The 20,355-nt window shown below is 62.4% G+C and overlaps 1 protein-coding gene across 1 annotated transcript in view; it reads left to right on the top strand.

Annotated features, from left to right (window-relative positions):
- Positions 1-12,744: 12,744 nt before the first annotated feature.
- The window catches only part of COL7A1 (collagen type VII alpha 1 chain), a 31,100-nt gene continuing 23,489 nt past the window's right edge, over positions 12,745-20,355 (top strand). Inside the window, exons 1-23 of the mRNA XM_054838625.1 lie at positions 12,745-12,835; positions 13,814-13,901; positions 14,009-14,189; positions 14,267-14,426; positions 14,522-14,615; positions 14,702-14,860; positions 15,074-15,237; positions 15,315-15,444; positions 15,543-15,665; positions 16,322-16,471; positions 17,191-17,310; positions 17,433-17,579; positions 17,760-17,876; positions 17,952-18,101; positions 18,288-18,416; positions 18,499-18,645; positions 18,807-18,932; positions 19,004-19,147; positions 19,230-19,355; positions 19,429-19,575; positions 19,656-19,784; positions 19,865-20,011; positions 20,193-20,312. Of these exons, the coding sequence (XP_054694600.1) occupies positions 13,823-13,901; positions 14,009-14,189; positions 14,267-14,426; positions 14,522-14,615; positions 14,702-14,860; positions 15,074-15,237; positions 15,315-15,444; positions 15,543-15,665; positions 16,322-16,471; positions 17,191-17,310; positions 17,433-17,579; positions 17,760-17,876; positions 17,952-18,101; positions 18,288-18,416; positions 18,499-18,645; positions 18,807-18,932; positions 19,004-19,147; positions 19,230-19,355; positions 19,429-19,575; positions 19,656-19,784; positions 19,865-20,011; positions 20,193-20,312 (2,989 nt within the window). The 5' untranslated portion in view covers positions 12,745-12,835; positions 13,814-13,822. The remainder of the gene's footprint in view (positions 12,836-13,813; positions 13,902-14,008; positions 14,190-14,266; positions 14,427-14,521; positions 14,616-14,701; positions 14,861-15,073; positions 15,238-15,314; positions 15,445-15,542; positions 15,666-16,321; positions 16,472-17,190; positions 17,311-17,432; positions 17,580-17,759; positions 17,877-17,951; positions 18,102-18,287; positions 18,417-18,498; positions 18,646-18,806; positions 18,933-19,003; positions 19,148-19,229; positions 19,356-19,428; positions 19,576-19,655; positions 19,785-19,864; positions 20,012-20,192; positions 20,313-20,355) is intronic.

The following is a 20,355-nucleotide window of genomic DNA, read 5'->3' as shown; positions in this document are numbered from 1 at the left end:
GTGCTGAATCTGGATTCTTGATGAGAGAGTCAGTGTGTCTGAACTCATTGCATATACTAGGCAAGTTTGAAACTGTTAAATGTTCTTGATTCAATTGGGGTTTAACTATCATCGCAAGCTCTGGCTCGTTACAAGTGCATTGAGGGCTGAAAAACTAACCAAGCTCACTTACGCCTCAAGCCTTGTGGAACCAGTAAATGATTCTGTCTTGGTTTTGTGACTGCAATCAGACTGTAATCCTCTTTTGTCTTCCATTGCTATATATTCCCCCCGAGGTGAGTTTCCAGGGTGTTTTGCAGTTGGTGAGAAATACAAGGAAAGGGAGATGTATATCCTTGCTTTAGCATTTCCTACAAGTTTTCTTCTCTGGAGGTATCTGCTTGGGAATAGTTGTTTTCCTTGAGTAATTCCCCAGCCCCTCCTGTACTACTATGTACAAGGAACAGATTCAAATGCTGCTGCGACTGTTGCTTTCCAAATGTCACTGTTTCTGTGCAAAAGCAGCAGGCTGGCTGCACTGAGCAGTGTGATCCCAGCACTTCAGCGAGGACTAACACCCTGCCCAAGAGGCTGCAGCTCTGGGAGGGTGACTGGCTTATGCAGCATCAGGAGGTATTTTGTAGATGCTTTTATCAACGTAGAAATCTGAGTATCTGGGCTGATCTACACTAGAAACCGTGCCCTGGTGAGTGGCACTGGGTACAGAGTGCTGTTGGGTGCCCATTCACAAGTGGGAGTTGAGGCTGAGCCGTACCCAATATGTTGGCATCTTCTGGCTACAGTTCCAATGGCACTCTGTCTTGTACTGCCTGGTGTGTTTGGGTGCTGTGGCAGTCCATGCTCACCAGCTCTAAGGATCAAGAGGTTTGTGATACCATTTTTCCTCAGTAAACAACCTTTTTGAGCAGCCAGACTGGGGATCTAAAAGGTGAGGAGAGGAAACCCATTCAGGAGCTGAGAGCGTTATTGCTTGTCTTGCAGAGACACCCGTACTCTGAGCCTAAGTGAGGGGCTTGGGAAGCATAACCTGGAATTGGTGCAGACTCATCAAGCGTTTGGCAGCTGAATCCCTCGGCGCTGGAGGAACTGAAGCTCTGATCTTGTTGGCAGGTCTCTTACTGTTTGAGCCACAGGGGGATGTTTCCGTTCTTCCATTGGAGCAGCCTCAGTCTGAGAGAATCCAAACTGGGAAATGTCTGGCATGACAGAACTGTCCTACCTCAGCGCTTTTCCTGAACCTTGAAAAAGTGAGATCTTTCTCTGGACCTCTCCTCTCCCCTTCCTGCAGCTTCCGTTGCCCAGTGAAGGACAGTGGCAGTGCCAGAGGAGGGAGTTGGAACCATCCCTAGAACAGGGCAATTTCACCGAAACTGGAGATGGCCTGGGTGACCTAATAAATCTGTTTCCTGGCTCCCTGGACAATGCGGGATTGTTCAGCAGGGTTCTTTGACCAGTCTAGTTTTCAATGGCTTAAGTGTTTTATTTTGCTACTTCACTTGGAAGGTTACTTGGGATCCCATTAGACTGTGCTGATAAATGTAGTCTGGTGTATGAACTGGCCTTTGCTCCCTCCCCTTCTGCACGGTGCTGCCTTATCCTTTTCCAGTAAAGTTCCCTCTTTGAAGCTCACATCCTCCACCTACCTTTAGGCAATTGCTTTCCCTCCCTGACACCTTGGCACTCCATCTCTTGGCTGGAAGAGCAGAAGATTTGGAAAGGAGCATACTGTGCATCACTGCGTGCACCCTATGCAAGGCTCTGCAACGCCACCTGCACAGCGCTTCAGTGATTTTTTTTTCCACCATAGAGAGCTATTCTGAGTACATAAAATCTAGCAGTGAAAATGGGGAGCGCTTGCTAGCAGCCTGTGCCAGGTGCTCCAGGTTTCCCTGATCTCTAGCAGGAAAAGTTGTCGGTACCCCCAGCGTGGGGCTGTGGGGCTGGGGCAGATGTACAGGGTGGATCTGCTTGTGGAGCAGGCAGCCCCTTTGATATGCGAGCTGCTTGTTTGGGATTCAGCGCTTGCCAAGAGAGGGGCCACAGCAGCCAACTGTCAGTAGTTGCCTCACCTGAACTAATTACCCCCCCTGGAAAGTACAGTTGATACTAATCATAGGTGCTGAGCCAAGCCTGTCCTCGGGGAAGCGGGGAGCTGCAGAGAGGCTTTCACAGAAATGAGAGGCTTGGAGCCATGCCATTCTTTGGTGCCAAAGAACTTTTGGGAGGAGAGCCTGCAGCCCTCTGGGCCTGCTCCTCTACCCACTCTCCTACTGAGGCTGGTGGAAAATGGCAGTGGGAGCAATAGGTGAGCAGGGTTTAGAAGACAGGGCAGGAGAAACACAGCTCTGCTGGTGATGTGTTGGCAGATCCTTGCACTGCTTGGACCTCTCGGTTCAGGGGTTAACAGAGACCAGCATGGCCGTCACCGGGGATCTTTTCCCCTGGCCAGCTCCTATATAGTGTGGTTTGCTCAGAGGAGGGCTGAGTTCTCTCTGTGATGAAGTGTCACCCAGCAGGGCTGCAGGATTGCTTAGGGTGAGGGTGCCATCCGATGCTTGGCAGACTCACAGGCTTGCACTGCCCTGGCCACCTGTACTTCAGCTTGCCCTTCTGTGCAATGCGGTGACTTTGTACACCATAAGAGAGGAACGGTGAGCAGTGGTATCCAGATACGTATCCAGATACATATCCAGAAATGCCATTTCCTATTTGGCAATGGCTCATCTAAAGCTTTGGTGTATTCATTGCGTGGAAAAGCAATGGGCAAAGGGCCCATCCAGGCCTGACTGCCAGCTACAGCCATCCCGGGCTATGAGGCATGAGGCTGAGTGGAGCACGGCGGCAGGACTTGTCTCCATTGTCTCAGCTCTTTCTTCAGTGGCGTGTCTGGAAGGGAGAGAGTCTGAGCCCTGAACACCCTCATTAAAAGCTGCTTTACCCCACACGCCATCCAAAGAGGATCAGTGGTTCTCACTTTTCCATGCAAGTCTCTTCTTTCTAGCTCTTTCCCCTGACACGTTTTCCTTCCACAGGGCTCTGAGGTTTTCAGTGGGGCTGCCGGGCTGAGGTTTGGCTTTGCTGCCCCTTGAGCCCGCTGCTGGGGATGCCCAGAAAAGCTACTAGAAGCATGGAGGAGGATCTGCCCAGGTTCCTCACCTGTCCAGGAATGGAAAATGGAGCTGCTGGCCCAGCACTAGGCTGCTGGGGGTGGCAGCCTGGGGACGTCCCAGCCCTGATCTGTCAGAGTAGGAGGGATTTTTTTGTACAAAGAGGAGTAGTTCCTGTGCTGGATCACCTGCCAGGTGCTCTGGAGACGCTGCTCCTGCTCGGTGTCCCACCATCCATCACTGAGCCTCCACCACACACTGGGATTGTTTAAGGCTCCGTACGCTGCCTTGGTGCGAGAACTGCGTAACACAGAGAGCGGAGGAAGCTGGATTGAATGCCACATGACCTGATTTGAGTGAGGCTAATTATGTAATTAAGATATTGAAACAGGAGCCTGAATATTTGAGTGCTCTTCCTCATTTCCTTAGTTTTGCCAAGAGCCTGCGGTGTGATGTCGAGCGTTTAGCTGTTTTGGGCGCTGTGCTGCCCTGCCATGAATCTGGGTACTGACACTCGGTGCAATACGCAGAATAAAGCCACTCCGCATGCACTGCCCTCAGCATGTGCTGACTCGGATGTGCAAAGCCTTTTGTAAAGCAGCCCCTGTGTACTAGTACTGTGCACTATTTTCTACTTTGTGTGTGACTTTCATTTGGAGTAGGTACTTGGATAATGCTATAAAGGGAACATGCTGCTTATCTTTTGTTATATTTAGGGAAGAGTGAGCTGACTCTTTGGGGGGTATTTTTTTTCTTCCTTACTTGGATGTTTAATCTAGGGAATTAAAGTCACGTTGCTTCAAGATTTAGCAGGTGATGTATTTCAGCTTCAGAAAACTGTATTCTGAGTTTCTTGGGGTACAGTGTGCAGTTTAGCATTGTACAGATTCATATATATTCATGACCTCTCCGTTCAGACTGCATTGCTCTTGAGCAGTGCTCATAGCAATCAAGAGACAGCCTTGGTGTTACTGATGAAACTTGGAGGGTGTGATTTCCAGGTAGGGATCTGTGAAGTGATGATTGCCCACGGACACAGCAAGTGGGCCTGGGGTCCCTCATTGGGAGGCTTGGTGAGCAGTGGTTCTAGGAACCGGAGCAGCAGGCAGAGCCCAGCAGCCAGCAGTGTGTCTGTGGCAAGTTCCTGCCTCCACTTACCTGGCACGGAGGATGTCCTGGCATGCTGAGTGGCTTCCAGGAAGAGGTGGTAGGTGAGCGTGCTTGAGCCCCGGGTGTCTGGGCTCCACGTGGCAGCTCTGCATTTCCACCCCTTCCCCCTGCCTGGCTGCTGTGAAGCTGGAGGTCCCCATTGCCACCGGCTGCTCTCTGCTGTGGTTCTCCAGCTTCCCCTGCTTTGTTTACAGCTGTTCCAGATGTGCAGCACTTGGCAGGAGCCCCTATGACATGGGAACACAAGTATCTCCTGTTTCTGCCTCGCACGCGCAGCGGTGACTCACAGGTGACCTTGCCCCGGCTTTGCTGAGGAGGATGGGGAAGGCTGAGGTCCCCACGGTTCCAGACTGGTGACTCCCAAAGGTGGCGGGGGGCCAGAGACAGGATCCTGCACTCCTCCCTCCTCGATGGCAATGAGGAGGGGTGCAGAGGTGCTGGAGACATCTTTTCTGCAGCTGGAGCTCGGAGCCCCCGGTCATTGTTCCTCTGGGGATGCGCTGTGTGGGTGCGGACTGTACCCCCATCCTTTGCAGGACCCTCCCCTGGGCTGCTCAGCCTTCCCCCTGGAGCTCTGCAGCATCCTGCCCCACGGCCACTGCCGCATCTGCAGAGGTCCTTGCGTGAGATGTACGTGGCTGGCTGCCCCGTGCCATTCCGGTGATGCAGCCCTCCTGCTCGATGGAGATATGAAGTCATCCCTGGGGGGGTCTGGGGAGGGAGGAGTTCCCATGGTGACAGACAGCGATTCACCCCGGCGGGGCAGGGCGGGTGCTTTGTCCTTTTTATTCTTTTCTTCTGGAGTCGGGCACCCAGCCAAAGAGCTGAAGGAGCAATGGCACAGTCTCGCAGGAGAGAGCTGTGAGGACTAGCCTGATCTTGTGAACTGCACACATCCCTTTGCAGCAGGGTCCCCCCGGTGCCCCGGCTGCTGCCCCACAGGTAGGGGTGTGCCCAGCCACTCCTGCATCCTCAGTCCCTCGGGGTGCTGGGCCCCCCCCCCCAGCTTCCTCGCCATCCCCCCAGCAGACCAATGGACAAACCTTTATCATCCTTCCCGTGGACTGTGTCTGCTGTGTGAAACAGGGCAGTATCCTGCAGCTGCTGGGGATCTGGTGCCATTAGCTGGCATACCCCTGGTACGGGAAGGCACAATGGCATCCTGCAGGTAAAGGAGCTTCTGCCATCTATGTACTTTTTACCAGCACCCAAGACTTGCAAAAGCCCCTTCCCTGGAGGCTGCAGCGTGCCCTGGCTCTCAGCGGTACGTATCCCCTTCCGTGCCCCTGCCTGTCCTGGGCAGGGCCCCTGCCGCACCTCGGTGCACGCTGTGCTGTCCCCTCCCTGATGCAGCACGTGCCAGCGGCTGCCTGCTGGGCTGCAGTGCCGCCCTGCACGTCTCCCACCAGCCCTCGGGCCGCGGGCGATGCTCCCCATGGCTCTGTCGGGTGCCCCTTGCGCAAGGAGCGGCCAAGCCCGGTGAAGAGCGGGACGGGCGCTTTTCATGAGCCTTGCCAGAAATTTATATGGAGCCGCAGGTAGTTTTTAGAGGGTGTTGGTGCAGATTGTGAAACACTTGAATAGAGGCAGAGAGGAAGCATTGAGCAACCACCCAATCCTCCCAGCCGCCAGAGCCGCATCCCAGATGCAAAAGTGGGAAAGTGAGAGCAGGATCAGCCAAAAGAGGAGTGAGCAAGGGGCACAGGGACTGAGAGTGAGCTGGGTTTGGAGAGCTGAGGTGGGCAAACTCCCTCTTGCGCAGCTCCGGAGTATGTCCCTCTTGCCAGTCACTTGTGAGCACAGGGCGGTGTGCTACTCTGCCAGGGCTGGCTGTGCCTCTGTCTGCGGCTGGGCAGCAGGAGGGCTTGTGCACAAGTCGTTAGTGACTCATTATTTCCATCTCTTGGGAAGGCAATGACCGTCCACAGTGAGCTCTGGTGCAGCAACAAGGTCCTAGGACAGTAGTCCAGTGTGTCCTCGCTCCCATCCTTCAGGGCTGGGATGGGGGCCCCTGAGGGCTGGCTCCTCGGACACACAGCTTTTCCTCTTGGCAACACTCCTCCCCTGGGAATACAGCTGCCCTGAGCCGCTGCAGCCAGGGAGGCATCTGCTCTTGCCATTGGAGGGAGGAACAAATACTCCCGGCCCCATCAAGCCGTGTGAACCCCCCACGAGGAGCAGCTTCTTGCAGCACAACTGGCAGCATCCCGGGAACAGCTCCAGCTTCCCAGGCCTGCGTCCTGCCTGCCTGCCTGCCATTCCTCCCCCCTGCCTGGTGGGCGGTTGCTGCATGCCCCTGCCACTGCACTGCTCCCCTCCGACAACCCCTGTCACGCTGTGGACTCCCACGGCCCAGTTTGCCCACAGCTGGCCTCCTGGTCCTGGGTGACGCGATGGGAGCCGGGCAGCTGCCGTTTCCCAGCCCTGTGAGGGGGAAAAGCTTGGCGTCAGGCAGCAGAGCAGCTCCTGTGCACAAGGAAGGTGGCAGGGTCTTGCCCATCTCCCCCTGTACCAGCTGCTCCCAGCTCTGGGGCTGGGTGAGGAGGGATGGGGCAGCCGTGGCTGTGGTGCTCGTCCCCCTTGATGGGATGCAGAGGTGCTGCGGGGTTTGGGAGCTAACAGGCAGCTTGCCTCCATGTGTGGCAAGGGCTGCTGTGCTGCTGGCAAGCACCCCAGCTCTGCAGGGTTGGGCTCTGTGTCCTGGGCTCCTGCGAATGCCCTTGCTCAGTTGCTCCCTGGGTCAGTCTGATTTGAAGCAGAGAGCAGTGGTACTATCCTGCCCACAGCACTGGTGAGTATTCCTGTGAGGTCCCTGGGAGCAGCGCTGGGCTCCTGTGTGCCCCTCCAGTACCCTGAAGCCCTGGTGCCCCTCCTGCCCTGCCCCTGGGAGCTGGGTTTGGCACAGAGTGGCAGGCACCGTGCAAGGCCAGGAGCAGCTCTGGTCCTGGTGACGGCCCTCCCCAGCACCCAGTGGGGCTGAGCTGCCCCATCTGCCCGCGCACCCTCCTGGAGGGATGTTGCTGAGGGCTCCAGGCAGCCAGAGACAAGGCACCTTGGTGTTTGCAGGTAAGATGATCTCCTCGCCTCCCCCAGTGCTGCAGGGAAGCACCAGTGACCTGGCCTTGCCCCAAACCGCTCTCCCAGGGGACAGCTGCAGGAATGCCACCTTTCACCTCTCCATCCCGCCGCCTGGCCCAAGGCGCTGCGCTGCTGCTGGTCCCCAGGGACCCCCGCGGCTGCGCAGGGTTGGGCAGGCTGGGCGGCGCTGGCGAGTGCAGGCACCCGGTGCAGGCGGGCACGGGCTGGCTCAGCCGCCCGGTGTTTCAAGTCACACTCTGTGCACCGCAGACCCAGCCCGCACATGCCCTGAGCACGCGCGCTGTGGGCCGATGGCTATCCTTCAGTTTCCCTTCATCTTCTCCTTCCTGCAGGCATCTGAGGGGAAAGTACTCCCTCTGTTCTGCCAGCCCTTGCTCTCAGAGCACGATGAGTCCCTGGGTTCCCCTTCGTGCACCCCGAGCCCGGCTGTGCCCCAGGCGCTGCCTGCTGCTGCCTGCAAACCCCGCAGACTGGGCTGGGCCAGGAGCACCTTAATCTGCCGTGCCCTCAAGGCAGGCAATTTGTCTGCCCCTACTAAGAGGCAGGAGTTTCCCTTCCATAGCCGCATGTGCTGGGCTGGCTGGGGCATCTCTAGGGCATGTGCACCACATGGAGCTGTTAGCGTGGGAAAAGCAGCACTGGCCCCAGGTGGAGGTGCTGGAGGAGCTTTGCTGCACCCAGTCCCTGCATTTCCACCCTCCCCGGCATCCCCATCCTCAGGGATTATTTTATGGAGCCTGGTCCCCATTGCGGGTGGGGACTGTGGGGCCAGAAGTGAAGGGAAGCAGCTTGTGCCTCAATCAGTTGAGAAGCCATATTCCTACGGGATGAGCCAGGCTGGGTGGTCACATGCAGCATGGGGCACATCGCCTCCGGGGGCACTTCAGCCCCTGCCTGCACCCTGCTTCCCCTGCGCCCCTGATACCCAGCCCCAGCCACTGTGCAGCCTCTCTGGGCATCCCCAGCATCACCCAAAGCTCAGTCGCAGGATGCAGCTGATGAAGGTAGCTTGTTAAAGAGGGACTCTAGAGCCCTGTGTGGTGCTGCTGGCTGTTCATCCTGCTGCCGTAGTCCCTGCTGTCACCCTCCCTTTCTGGCACGCTGGCCCCGTACCGTTGCAAAGCGCCACTGGCCCTTGGCAGAACCCTGGTAGTGCCTGGCTTTCCCTTCCTTCGCTGTCCCTGAGAGCCAGCCCAGCCTCTGCAGTCAAGCTGACCAGGGCTGCCTTCTCCTGCCTGACTCAGCCAAGGGCAGGGGGTCACATCCCCGCGTTGTCACTGTTCCTTCCCTGAGCCCTGTCTGCGTAGACAGCAGGGCCTGGCTGCAGTCCAGCGCAGCTTCGTGAGATGCTGGTGTGCGGCCACGCTGGCAGCAGCCTCCAGACACAACAGTTTATGGGCAGGAAAAACTTCCCATCCCTCCGCAGCAGCTGTGGGGGGAGCCGGGGCACGCGCCTGCCCCACGGGGAGCCCTGGCGTGGGGGCACAGCGGGCTCAGCCTGACCCCAAGCCTGGCTGCAGCGGGACCACTTGCCTCCATCATCCTTCACCCTCAGACCCTCCCTGCTGCTGCCCCCGCACCCACTGTGGTCTCTGCAGCCAGGAGCATCCCCCTTGCTTTGGGCATCCCCAGAGCTGCTGGGCAGAGGGCAGCTCACCACTCATGGCTTCAGCCCGATGTCATACTTTGCTTTCTTTTCCTGCAGGGATGTGGCTTTGGGCAGCAGCAGGATGGGGAGTGCTGCGAGGTGTCCCCTCTGGCACAGAGAAGAGCTGGGGGTCTGCTGTCTGTTCCCCTTGTGAAATGCAGCCTGGAGGGCTGGCACAGCCATCTCCCACCACGAACCCCTCAGGGCAGGTCAGCGGGAGGTAAGGGGTGACCGTTTCCCCGCCCTGGCCCATTTTGTGGCTTGCTGCAGAGCCCTGCGGGGTCACAGGGGAGTCCCCGAGGCTGCACCGTGTGATGCTGACCCGCCGGTGCTCTCCCTAAGCTGGCTGGTGATGGCAGCAGGGGTCCACGGGCCCCTTCCCTGGGATGCCGAGGGGCGGGCGGCTGGGTGCTGCGGCAGGGAGCTGGCGGTGGCTGGTGCTGGGAGACATTCCTGGAGCGTGTCCCAACCGGCCCCTGCGGCAGGCAAGGTTCCCCCTCCGGCCAGCTCCTCCTCCCCTCTCTTGCCTTGGCGCCAGCCCCCTGCTGCTCCCCTCCATCTGAAAGCCCCCAAATTTAAGAGGACCTGGAGAGGGGGTAGCTCCGTTCCAGCAGCCCTGGAGCTGCCCTGTGCACCCCTGCCAGCTGGGGATGCCCACGCCGTGCTGGAGCAGGGAGCGCTGCCGGACCGCCGTAGGGCCAGGAAACTAAAATCCTGTAAGGGTTGCGCTGAATCCCAGCCCGTGCCGAATCAGCACCAAAGGCAGCAGCTGCGGGATGTGGAGAGGGTGGGCAGAGGACGGTGTGTGGGACCCATGGCACCGCTGCCGCAGCTGGCTCTGCAGCCCAGCACGCGTTTCACCGTGCTGTGTCTCACCATGTTGTGTGACTCATCTTTCCTGCCACCCAACACAGAGCTGAAACGTCACCTGGGGCTGAAGAAAACAGATTTTCCTCGTTTCCCACTAAGGCAGCAGTGAGGCCACCCGCCTGGCAAGCACGGGGCAGGGAGAGGCTCAGCCCCAGTGCTTCCTGCATGCCCACTCTCAGACTGGGGGGCTCCCGTTCCTGGGGTGGCATGACTGCCTGTGGGGCTTGGAGCTGGTGCTCCCCCCGAGCCTGCAGCCCAGGGCAGTGCCCTGCAGGGACCAGGGCCAATGGGACCTGGGGAGATGTTCTGGGGCTTCTCGTGATCTGAGACTTACAGGGCAGCAGAGGTTGTGCTACAGGAGGTGCGTGGCTGGCTGGCGAGTGGCATTTGAGACTGGAGTGGCATGCACAGGGCAGGCAGGAGTGAGGGGCTGGGCTTAGGGTTAGGGTCAGCCCTGCAAGCTTTCATCAGTGTCAATGTGCTTTGGGGCCAAGCCAGCCAGTAGATGGGGAACCCCAAGCCGGGGCTGTGGGAATAAGGACTGATGTCCTCGCTGCCAGCCTGCCAGGCTTGGGAATGGGCCGACAGCTTTTCAGGATGTTCCGGGAGGGACTGGCGTGCAGCGGCGCGGGGCAGCCGCGTGAGTCACTCGCACCTGGTGCTCTCCCTCCGCTGAGGCAGCACCATCCTGTGCCCCCCGGGGCCACGGATTCCTTCCTTGGCCCTGGTATGTGGGGGCGGGAGCTGGGAAACACCACGTAGGGGGAGGCACTCTGGTTTTGGGGACTCAGCACCCTTGCATGCCCCCTCCTGTGCCAATGTAAGGGGAATGCTGCTGGCAATGCAGTAAAGATGCTCCTGAGCTGCTGGGCTGCCCAAGGGGGAGTGGAATTTGGGGACCACCCCACACCATTGCCTGCCACATTCCTGGGGGCTGAGGTGGCAGGCAGAGCCCCTGGCATGGCTGCAAAGTATCGCTGCCCTGGTACCTCTGCCTGCAGTGCCCGCTGGGCGATGCTCGCCCCAGCACTGCCCCTGTTAGCCGGGGCGACCCCTGGATGCCCGTGCCCTGCTGCCGGCACCGTGCTGTGGGGCTGCTCCGCCAGCTCCGGGCCCAGGGCCAGCCACAAAGCCCTTGGCAGACCCCTCCACTCCTTGTTTAACGAAGCCCCTTGTCTAATTGGGACAGGCCGCCCTGCCTTCATTAAGCAAGCTCTGGTGGGAGGAGGGTTTGGGGACGATCCTGACCTAGGGATGCTGGACCCATGGCTGGACCCAGAGAGCTGGGGCAGGGAGGGGGAAACGTGTGGCCATGGTGAACTTTGGAGCCATCCGGCCAGGTTTGGGGGCCAGGGCTGGGGCCTAATGAGAGGAAGGCTAATGAAGAGGAAGGGGATGCACTGCTTGCTGTGCCTTTAAGAAGAGCGGGGGCATCGCCGCTCCTCCCATGCTTGGGAACAGTGTGTGCCTGGGAAAGTTGCCTGCAGCCAGCCCTGGAGCATCTTTGCTCCGTGGCAGGTGGCCCTGCCCTGGGCCCCCAGCTGTGAGGTGGCCCTGGGCCCCAGGGACCCCTACTGTTGCTCCCCTTGCTGTCTGCAGGAAGATGCCCCTGGACCTGCCTACTGCCCCACCAGGAGCCGGAGGGGAGCCTCTGGGCTGGCGGCCAGGAGGGCACAGGTACGCAGGGTGCTGGGGACAGGGGAATGCAGGGTGACCAAGGGGAGAGAGGGGAGGTGGCATGGGGCACATGCTGGGAGCAGTCCCAGGTGAGCACAGGCACCAGCGGGGAGGATGGGGTGCAGCATGATGTACCCTAAGGAACAGCGTGGTCCCACAACATGTCCTGGGGGTGAGGGGCCCCCTGAGAGTCAGGGGTGCACCGTGGGCCAAGGAGAAGCCCCAGGGGACAGTCCTGCCAGTTGCTGGGTGGGCAGGGAGTGAGGCCAGGGCAGTGCAGGGTCCCTGCCCACCTTCCTGGGCATCCTCTCCCTTTCACCTCCTTGCACCAACTGCGGTCACACAGCCAGTGGCTTTCCAGCATGTTTCTCCAGCTCTGGGGTAGGTCTTGGCCACCAGTCTGCTCTGGTGGCTGCTGGGAGATGGTGTCTGGAGTGGGTTGGGAGGATGCCCCACAGCTGGCTCCAGTGCAGTCCCCGTGCTTAAGCCATGGGTGCTAGGGTCCCACATAATGGGTACCATGAGCTGAGAGTGCAGGAAAGGTCCTGGCCGAGGCCTGGCTGTCCTGCAGCCTCGTGGGAGCTGCACTGGCAGAGGGAGCAGCCCTTCTCCACCACCATCATCACTATCCTTCCCAGGGCTGGTGCTCAGAGCCAGGCTCTAACCTGGAGGGGGCCAGGTGCTCAGGTCCCCATGGCAGCTGTGTCCAGCTCTGCCCAGGGCCAGGCAGTGCCCTGAGGTCCCTGGGGACACATTCCCCTGAGATGGATGGAGATGTGCAGCCGGCTCCTGGCTGGCAGGTCCCAGAGCCGCTCACCACGTTCCTGGGACATGGAGGATGGAGATGCTAAAGGAAAAACTGCTTTGAGCCTCGCTAGGGCCTGGCTCAGCCCTGCGCCGAGGTCCCCACGGCAAGCCCAGCAGAACTCATCCTGGGTTCCTCCATCTGCATCCCGGAGCTCTCCTGCCCCTGCCCAGTGTGCAACCGAGGGGAGCCAGGGGTGGCACTTCGCGGGGGAACAGCCCGAAAGGCTGCTTCCCTCCCCTTCCCGGGGAGCGGGTGGGAAAAGCCCTTTCTGGGGGCCCGGGCTGGGCGGGGGCCGTGGCGCTCCCGCTTCCCCCCCCCCGGCACCGCGCTCCGGGCCGCCCTCAATAAAGGGGCGGGAGCGCCGGGGGCCGCTCCGCGCCGGCACCGCCTGCACCCGGCCCGGCTCGGCACGGCACGGAGCGGCACGGCACTGTGAAGCCCCACGGGGGGCGGTGGGTGAGTGCGTGTGGCCGGGGGGGCTGTCGCGGGGGTCCCGGTGCAGGCGTGGAGCGCTGCAGAGCAGGACCGAACCTCCCACGCGGGCACCCGTGGGCGCTCGTCCGCCCTCCCGCGTCGGGGCGGCCGCCGGGCTCGCACCTCCCGGGTTCAGCCGGGCCGGGCTGCGCATGGACTGAGACCCGGCGTGGCCGTCACGGTGGTGCCAGGCCGGGTGCCCCCTTCCGCCCCGCAGCCGTGTGCGTGGGAAGCGGCGGGGTGTGGGGCTCGCGGGCAGGGCTCGCCCACCCCGGCTCCCCGCTGCCCTAGAGCACCCCGCTTTTGCCACCCTTCCTGGGGCGGTGGGGAGCCCCTGCGGGCGGGGGGACCGGTGGGCAGGAGCAGCCGGGGTGAACCGCTGCCGGTGCCGAGGCGTGGGGCGGGCAGGCAGGCAGGAGGCAGCGGGAAGGGCTTGTGGAGGCAGAGCCCGTGCGCACCCTGCAGCCGGGGCTGGCAGCTTCCCCCCGGCCGGGGCACGGCTCCCCAGGGCGTCGGGCAGCGAGCGGGGCCGCGGGCCGGGCCCGGCCAGGCTGAACGGGGGGGGGGCATGCCCACCACCGTGCCCTTCCGTGCCCGGGACCACCGCAGGCCCGTGTCGTGCCACGGGGTAGCCACCAGCACCGCTCCCACCTGGCCGGGCACAGGCCAGCCGCGGCCCACCCGGCGCTTTTCAGTAAGCCGGCTGCTCCTCCGGCACGGGGGGATGCGTGGTAACACGGCCGGGCATGGCCCCGCTGCCTTCCTGCCCCAGACCAAAGCGGGGTCTCTCCCCTGCGCTGTGGGGTGCCAGCAGTGGTGCCCAGGGCGGCACTGGCGCCTTGCCCTCCTGAGGCTGCCGGGCATCCTGGCATGGCATGGTGCTGGGACCTCCCGGGTCACTACTGTCCCCAGAGGCATGGAGCTGGTTTGGGGTGGTGGTGGTGGCATCCTCTCCTGCAGGCTCCCACGATGAGCGGCCGGCTCCTGCTCCTCGCCGTGCTACCCACGCTCCTGGGCCCCCCGGCTGCAGCACAGAAGAGAAGCCAAGGTGGGTGCTGAGCACTGGGTGCACATAGGGGACGGGGGGCGAGAGGAGCCCAGCACCACCATGCTGCGGTGCCAGTCTGTGCCCTGAGTGCTGTCACTGCCCCGTAGCAGTGTGCGAGGACGTGCTGGAGGCTGACATCGTCTTCCTGGTGGACGGCTCGTCTAGCATCGGCAGGAACAACTTCCGTGCTGTCCGCACCTTCATGGATGACCTGGTGGGGCCCTTCGAACAGGTGGTGGGTGAGAAGGCAGTACGCTTCGCTGTGGCACAGTACAGCGATGAGCCGCGGTGAGCCCTGGGGACAGGGTCTGTGGGGCGGTGGGGCAGAGGGGCCACGAGGTGACACGTCCTTTGTGCCCCCCCAGGGTGGAGTTCCCCTTCTCCCAGCACACCGATGGCACAAGCGTCCGGAGGGCCATCCAGCAGCTGAGCTACAAGGGCGGCAACACACGGACTGGTGCTGGCTTCCGCTACGTTGCTGACAACTTCTTTGGCCCCGCGCAGCTCCGGCCCGGGGTTCCCCAGGTAGGTGTGGGGCGGTGGCCCTGGGGACACCCAGGTGGGATATGGCAGATCCGTGGGTCCTGGGCTGGATCTTATGGCTCTCCCCTGCCCTGCAGATCTGCATCCTCATCACGGATGGCAAGTCCCAGGATGATGCCGAGGGGCCAGCAGCAAAGCTGAAGAGCCAGGGCATCAAAGTTTTTGCCGTGGGTGAGTGAGGCTTTGGCATCGGGTGAGGGGGGCTCCTGCTGGGTTCAGGATCCCTGCCCTCACCCATCATCTCCCATGCCTGCTAGGGATCAAGAACGCTGACCACAAGGAGCTGATCCGCGTGGCCTCAATGCCCACCGACGCCTTCTTCTTCTACGTTGGTGACTTCAAACTGCTGGGGACGTTGGTGCCACTGATGACACGCAGGGTGTGCACAAGCGCCGGGGGCACCCTGCGCCTGTTGGGTATGGGCCCCCAGCCTCCTCCCTGCGGGGTGCAGGTGCTGGCAGTGCTGGGTGCCAGGCTGCGCTCACCCTGGGTGCACGCTTAGCACTCATCCTCCCCAAAATGCCCTCCTGGCCATCCCATTCTGCTGGGAATGTGGCTGTGCCACCCCAGCAAGCTCTCCCTGCTGCCCCACACACCCTGGAGCCGACAGCCCCTGTGCTCCCCCACAGATGGGCCGAGTCACGCTGGCCCCTCCAACCTGGAGATCCTGGAGCGAGGCCTCGACCAGCTGCGGATCCGCTGGACAGCAGCCAGCGGTCCTGTCACCGGCTACCGGGTACAGCACGTGCCGCTGACGGGGCTGGGGCAGCCGATCGTGGCGGAGAGACAGGAGGTCAGTGCTCCTACCTGCCTGTTTGGGTCCCATGTGTGACCTGGGGATGGCGATGGGGTGACACTGTCCCTGCTCAGGTGAGCCTGGGGCCACGGGAGACGAGCACTGTGCTGCGAGGGCTGCGCATGGGGACGGAGTACCTGGTCACTGTCACCGCCCAGTACGCCAACAGCATTGGCGAGTCGGTGTCCAGCCGAGCACGCACCCGTGAGTGTCCACGTCCGTGGGGACAGGGACATGAGCAGGCACTGGGTGCCCATGGCAAATGGGACTGCGGGCTCATCCCTGGCTCTGTGTGCTCCCAGAGAGCCGTGCTGGCTCCATGCTGGATTTCCGTGTGGTGGAGACCGGACCGACCTTCCTGCGGCTGGCCTGGCAGCCTGGCCCTGAGCCCCCCCAGGGCTACAGCCTCAGCTACGCTGTGCAAGGTGAGGGGACGGTCCCTGTAAGGGGATGGTGCTGCCTGGATGCCCTGCCTTTGTGCAGCCCTGTGAGCTGGGCAGGACCTGACAGGGAGTTGCATGGCAGGGTGCATGCACGGGGGGGTGCATGCGGGGGGGGCTGATGCAGGGGGTACATCATGCCAAGAACACCACGAGTGTGTGTGCACACCTGTTTTCACCACAGCAGCTGACACTCATGTGTGGGCTGTGGGGCACGCGCGTGTGCAGAGGCGTGGAGGCAGTGTGTGTGTTCCTACACCCAGAGGCTTTGGTGCACAGGGCTCGGGGCGTGTGCATGGGGACATACAATGGCCAGGGGCCCAGTGTGTGCCCCGGCCTGGGGCTGGGAGCACAGCCATGCGTGTGCCCCACGGTTGCTGTGCGTAGGGGGTGGGTGGCAGACCCTTGTCCCAGCCAGGCGCTGGGCTGGAGCCGCACACCTGGCAGCCACTCCCTGGCCCTGGGCGCTCCGATGGGTGCCCCTGCCCTGGCTGCCGTCCCAGCCTCTCCCCGTGCTCCCCACCCCTGGCACCGCCTGGCATCCTCAGGGCAGGGTGCCGGCCCACAGACACCCCTTCTCTGCCGGGCCCGGCACATGCCATACCCCCACGCCCACCCGCACCCCTCTGCCTCGCCCCCAGGAGCAGCCCAGGGGGAGGAGAAGAGCCTGGGGGCCAGCGCGCAGTCGGCCACGCTGAGCAACCTGCGCCCCGACACTGAGTACGTGGTGACGCTCCGACCCCGCTATGCGCAACAGCCTGCCGTCCCTGCCACCCTCACCGCTCGGACACGTAAGCACCGCGCCTGGCCCTGGGCTCAGCCGGGGACAGGGACGGGTTCCCAGCACAGGGATGCTCCTTCAGTCACCATGCCCCATGGGGACGGGGCTGCCTGGCCCATTACTGCCTGGGGGGGTGGGATGGGGATGCGGGCGAGCACAATTGCGAGGTGATGCTCTGAGCCCCAAAAGGTGCTCCCAGGGGAAATGCAGCATTGTGCACTCCCGAGCTCCTTCATTGCCTTCTGGGAGTGTTTCCACTGGAGCTTTGCCCACGTGATGTAAAAATGTCGTCCGAAAAAATGCAGGGTCTTTTTTATAAATTCAAGCTCCGTGCTCTTTGGGAGGAAAGCGTGGTTTCCACCAGGGAAGAGAGTGTTGGAAAGCATCGCTGGGCAGGAGTGGGGGTGAAGCCCTGGGGCAACACCTTTGTAAGCCTCAAATTTTGGCAAACCAATTTTTTCAGCTGCCCCAGGCAGCCTTAACCTGCAGAAAGTATTTAAGGCATTAAAAGGAAGGCGTTTGAGTTTCAGTTTGTTGGAGCTGGGGTGCTTTGGAGGAGCTGCCCAGGCGCGGGCTGCACTAAGTGACCTCAGTGCGGTTCAGCATCTGTGTGCCGGGACAAGGGGGCTTCTCACCCCCGGAGGGGGCAGGTTTGCAGGTGAAGGTGCTTCCTGCTGCCGTCTTCCCCGCTCTCATGTGGGGGATGCAACAGGCACCTCCCACCCACAGGGCGCCTGGCAGGCATGCAGCACTTAGCTGTCCACAACGTCTCAGCGCAGAGCATGCTGCTGGCCTGGCAGCCTGTCAGCGGTGCTACCGGCTACCGGCTCTCCTGGGCGACCCTTATAGGTAGGTGCCCGTCCCAGAGCTTGCACCCCTTCTGCTGGTGGTCCCAGGGAGGAGGGACAGGAGAGGGGTGGTGGCACCTGCTGCCTGGACCCTCTAAGAGACTGCTGTGTCGGCTCTTGCAGGGCAGGACAGGCACAGGGTGGACCTGGATGCTGGGCGGACGTCACATGTGCTGGGGGGGCTGCAGCCCAACACCGACTACGTGGTGACAGTGGCTCCGCTCTTCGGGCAGCTGGAGGGGCCCACAGCCACCGTGCGGCAGAGGACAGGTAGGTGGTGGGCATGGGTGATGCCACCCTGCCACTGGCCTCTGGCTCTGCCCCTGGTGCCATTGCCACGGAATGGGGTGGGGACCATCCCCTGTGGCTCTACACCCGGGGACATGCCAGGTTGGGTGGCCAGCAGCAGAGCAGCTTGGAGCAGCCCAGCCCATGGGGTCCCTCTTGCAGAGGCGGGTGTGCAGCAGACGCTGAGGACCAACATCCTGGGCCCCACGTCCATCCAGGTGCTCTGGACCAGTGCCCGTGATGCCCGCGGCTACCGCCTGGAGTGGAAGAGAGCCACAGGTGGGCTCAGGGTGCCTGGTCACCCCCATGGACCCCCTGTGCCAGCAGCCAGCAGTGACTCTCCCCTCCCTGCAGGACCAGAGCCCCCCAGGACAGTGTCGCTCCCCAGCAGCACCAACACCTATCAGCTGACAGGGCTGCAGCCGGGCACTGAGTACCGCATCACCCTCTACACGCTCTATGATGGTGGGGAGGTGGCCACCCCCGTCACCACCTTCCAGACGGGTGAGTGACCACTACAGGTCCCCTGGGTTGTCCCCCACCCTCGCAAGCCTTTGGGACAGAGGGCATCCTCTATGGCATTGCTCAGCCCAGGGACCCCCTTGGCCATGAGACAGCCCAGCGTGAGGAGGGGGGCTGTGCTGTCCAGGCTGCGTGGCTCCAGCCACGCCTCATCACATCCCCTCGCAGGCGTGGAGGCACCCATGGGTGCTGTGTCAGACCTGCGGCTCATTGAGGAGTCGGGCAGGCAGGTGCGACTGGGCTGGACCGGCGTCCCCGGTGCCACCGAGTACAAAGTGGTGGTGCGCAACAACCAAGGTGAGTCTGCGGGCAGGGGTGTGGGCAGCACCTGGGGGACCCTGCCGGCGCTGAGGGTCTGTGGCTGCCCTGCTCCTGGCAGATGGCACAGAGAGGACAAGGCGCGTTCCAGGCAGCCAGACAGAGCTGGAGCTGGGTGACCTCCGGGAGGGCATCGCCTACCTGGTGCGCGTCTCAGCACTAGCGGGCGGCCGGGAGGGCAGTGCTGCCACGCTAACTGTCCGCCTCAGTAAGTCCGTGCCGGGGTTTATCACCAGGAATCCTGGTACTGTGTTTCCCCCCAGCATGCATTTGTCCTCTATTCCCCCACGAGCCCTCGGGGTGCCGAGGTGGTTGCGGGGCCCCTCTGAGCACCCCAAGGTGATGCTGTGGTGTTGTGGGATGCTGCAGAGTACCCGGCAGTGGGCAGCATCTCAGAGCTGCGGGTGACGGAGGCTGGTCCCAGCCAGCTGCGGGTCACCTGGAGAGGGCTGCCGGGCGCCGGGGGCTACCTGCTGACATGGCGAGGCAGCGACGGTGAGTATGGGGACCGTAGGGTGCAGCGGCAGCAGTGCCAGAGCCTTTCCCATCCCGGCCATCTCTCTTAGGTCTGCAGCAATCACGTTTCCTCCCTGCTGATCCCACCGCCTTCACCATCGAGGGGCTGCGTGCTGGCATCATCTACACCATCGGTGTCTCGGCCATTGTGGATGGCCGCGAGGGCAGCCCTGTCACTGCCACGGGGAGGATAGGTGAGGTGTTTCCCCACCTGTCAGTGCTGGCTGATGCCCCTTGCTGGGAGCCCGGGTGACAGTGACCCTCTCGGTGTTGCAGCACCCGAGCAGGTGGGGACGGTGTCCCGGCTGGAGGTGCAGGCATCCAGGAGCAACGTTGCCCGTGTCACCTGGGTCGGCGTGCCGGGAGCCACCGCCTACCGTGTGGTGTGGAGCCGCAGGGACGGTACCGTGGGCTGGGGATGGGGACGGGCTGTGAGGGCAGTGGGGTGGGGGGCTGATGCCATGGTCCTTGGCAGGGGGATCGGAGAGCAGCCGGCGGGTTCCTGGCCACACCAGCTCCTTCGACATCCCTGACCTGGAGGGAGGTGTCTCCTACACTGTGAAGGTGACAGCGCTCATTGGCAACCGGGAGGGTAACCCCGTCTCCATTGTCGTCACCACTCGTGAGTGCCAGGGCAGGGGGCCGCACCCCAGGGCAATGCTGGGCACTCCTGCCCCTAACGCCTGCCTCTCTGCCCCACAGCGGAGGCAGCCCCGCTGTCCCCCGTCAGCAACTTCCAGGTGACGGAGGCTTCGGACCACCGCCTGCGCCTGGCCTGGGTGCCAGTGGCCGGCAGCACCGGATACCGCCTGGTCTGGCGCGTGGCTGAGGGTGAGTGCGGCCGGCTGGCAGCCCTGCATCCCCACCAGCTCCTGCACTGCACCCCCTCACCCCTCTCTCCCTCTGGGCAGGGGGGCCCCAGCGCAGCCAGCAGCTCCCGGCCACCAGCAGCTCCTACGACCTGGCGGGGCTGGAGCCAGGCCGGCGCTACCACATCAGTATCACCAGCCTGGCCAGCGGCCGAGAGAGCGAGCCGGCTACTGTCACTGCCATCACCGGTAAGGGGCTGTGTGGGGCCAAGGGGGCACTGGACCCCTGGCGCAGGGCTGGAACCTAGAGGGGCACCCAGGGACCGGGCTGTCCCAGCCTCGAGCTGGGGGAGGGTGATGGGTGGGGGGCTGGGAGTGGCGTGAGGGCTGCCCCGTGGGGCCAGGACACTTTCCTCCTCCTGCTCGGCAGCTGCCCCAGGCCACGTCACCAACCTGCAGGTGACAGAGGTGCGGAGAGACTCAGTGACGCTCACCTGGACCCCCGTCCCTGGTGCCTCCAGCTATGTCCTCTCCTGGACACCCCCAGCAGGTGAGGTGGGTGGGCAGCCCTTGGGCAGGGGCAGCATCCTCAC

This window comes from Grus americana, chromosome 11 (assembly GCF_028858705.1).
Source record: "Grus americana isolate bGruAme1 chromosome 11, bGruAme1.mat, whole genome shotgun sequence".
Taxonomy (NCBI): Eukaryota; Metazoa; Chordata; class Aves; order Gruiformes; family Gruidae; genus Grus; species Grus americana.
Note: the sequence above shows the minus strand (reverse complement) of the source record. Positions and strands in the feature narration are given on the sequence as shown.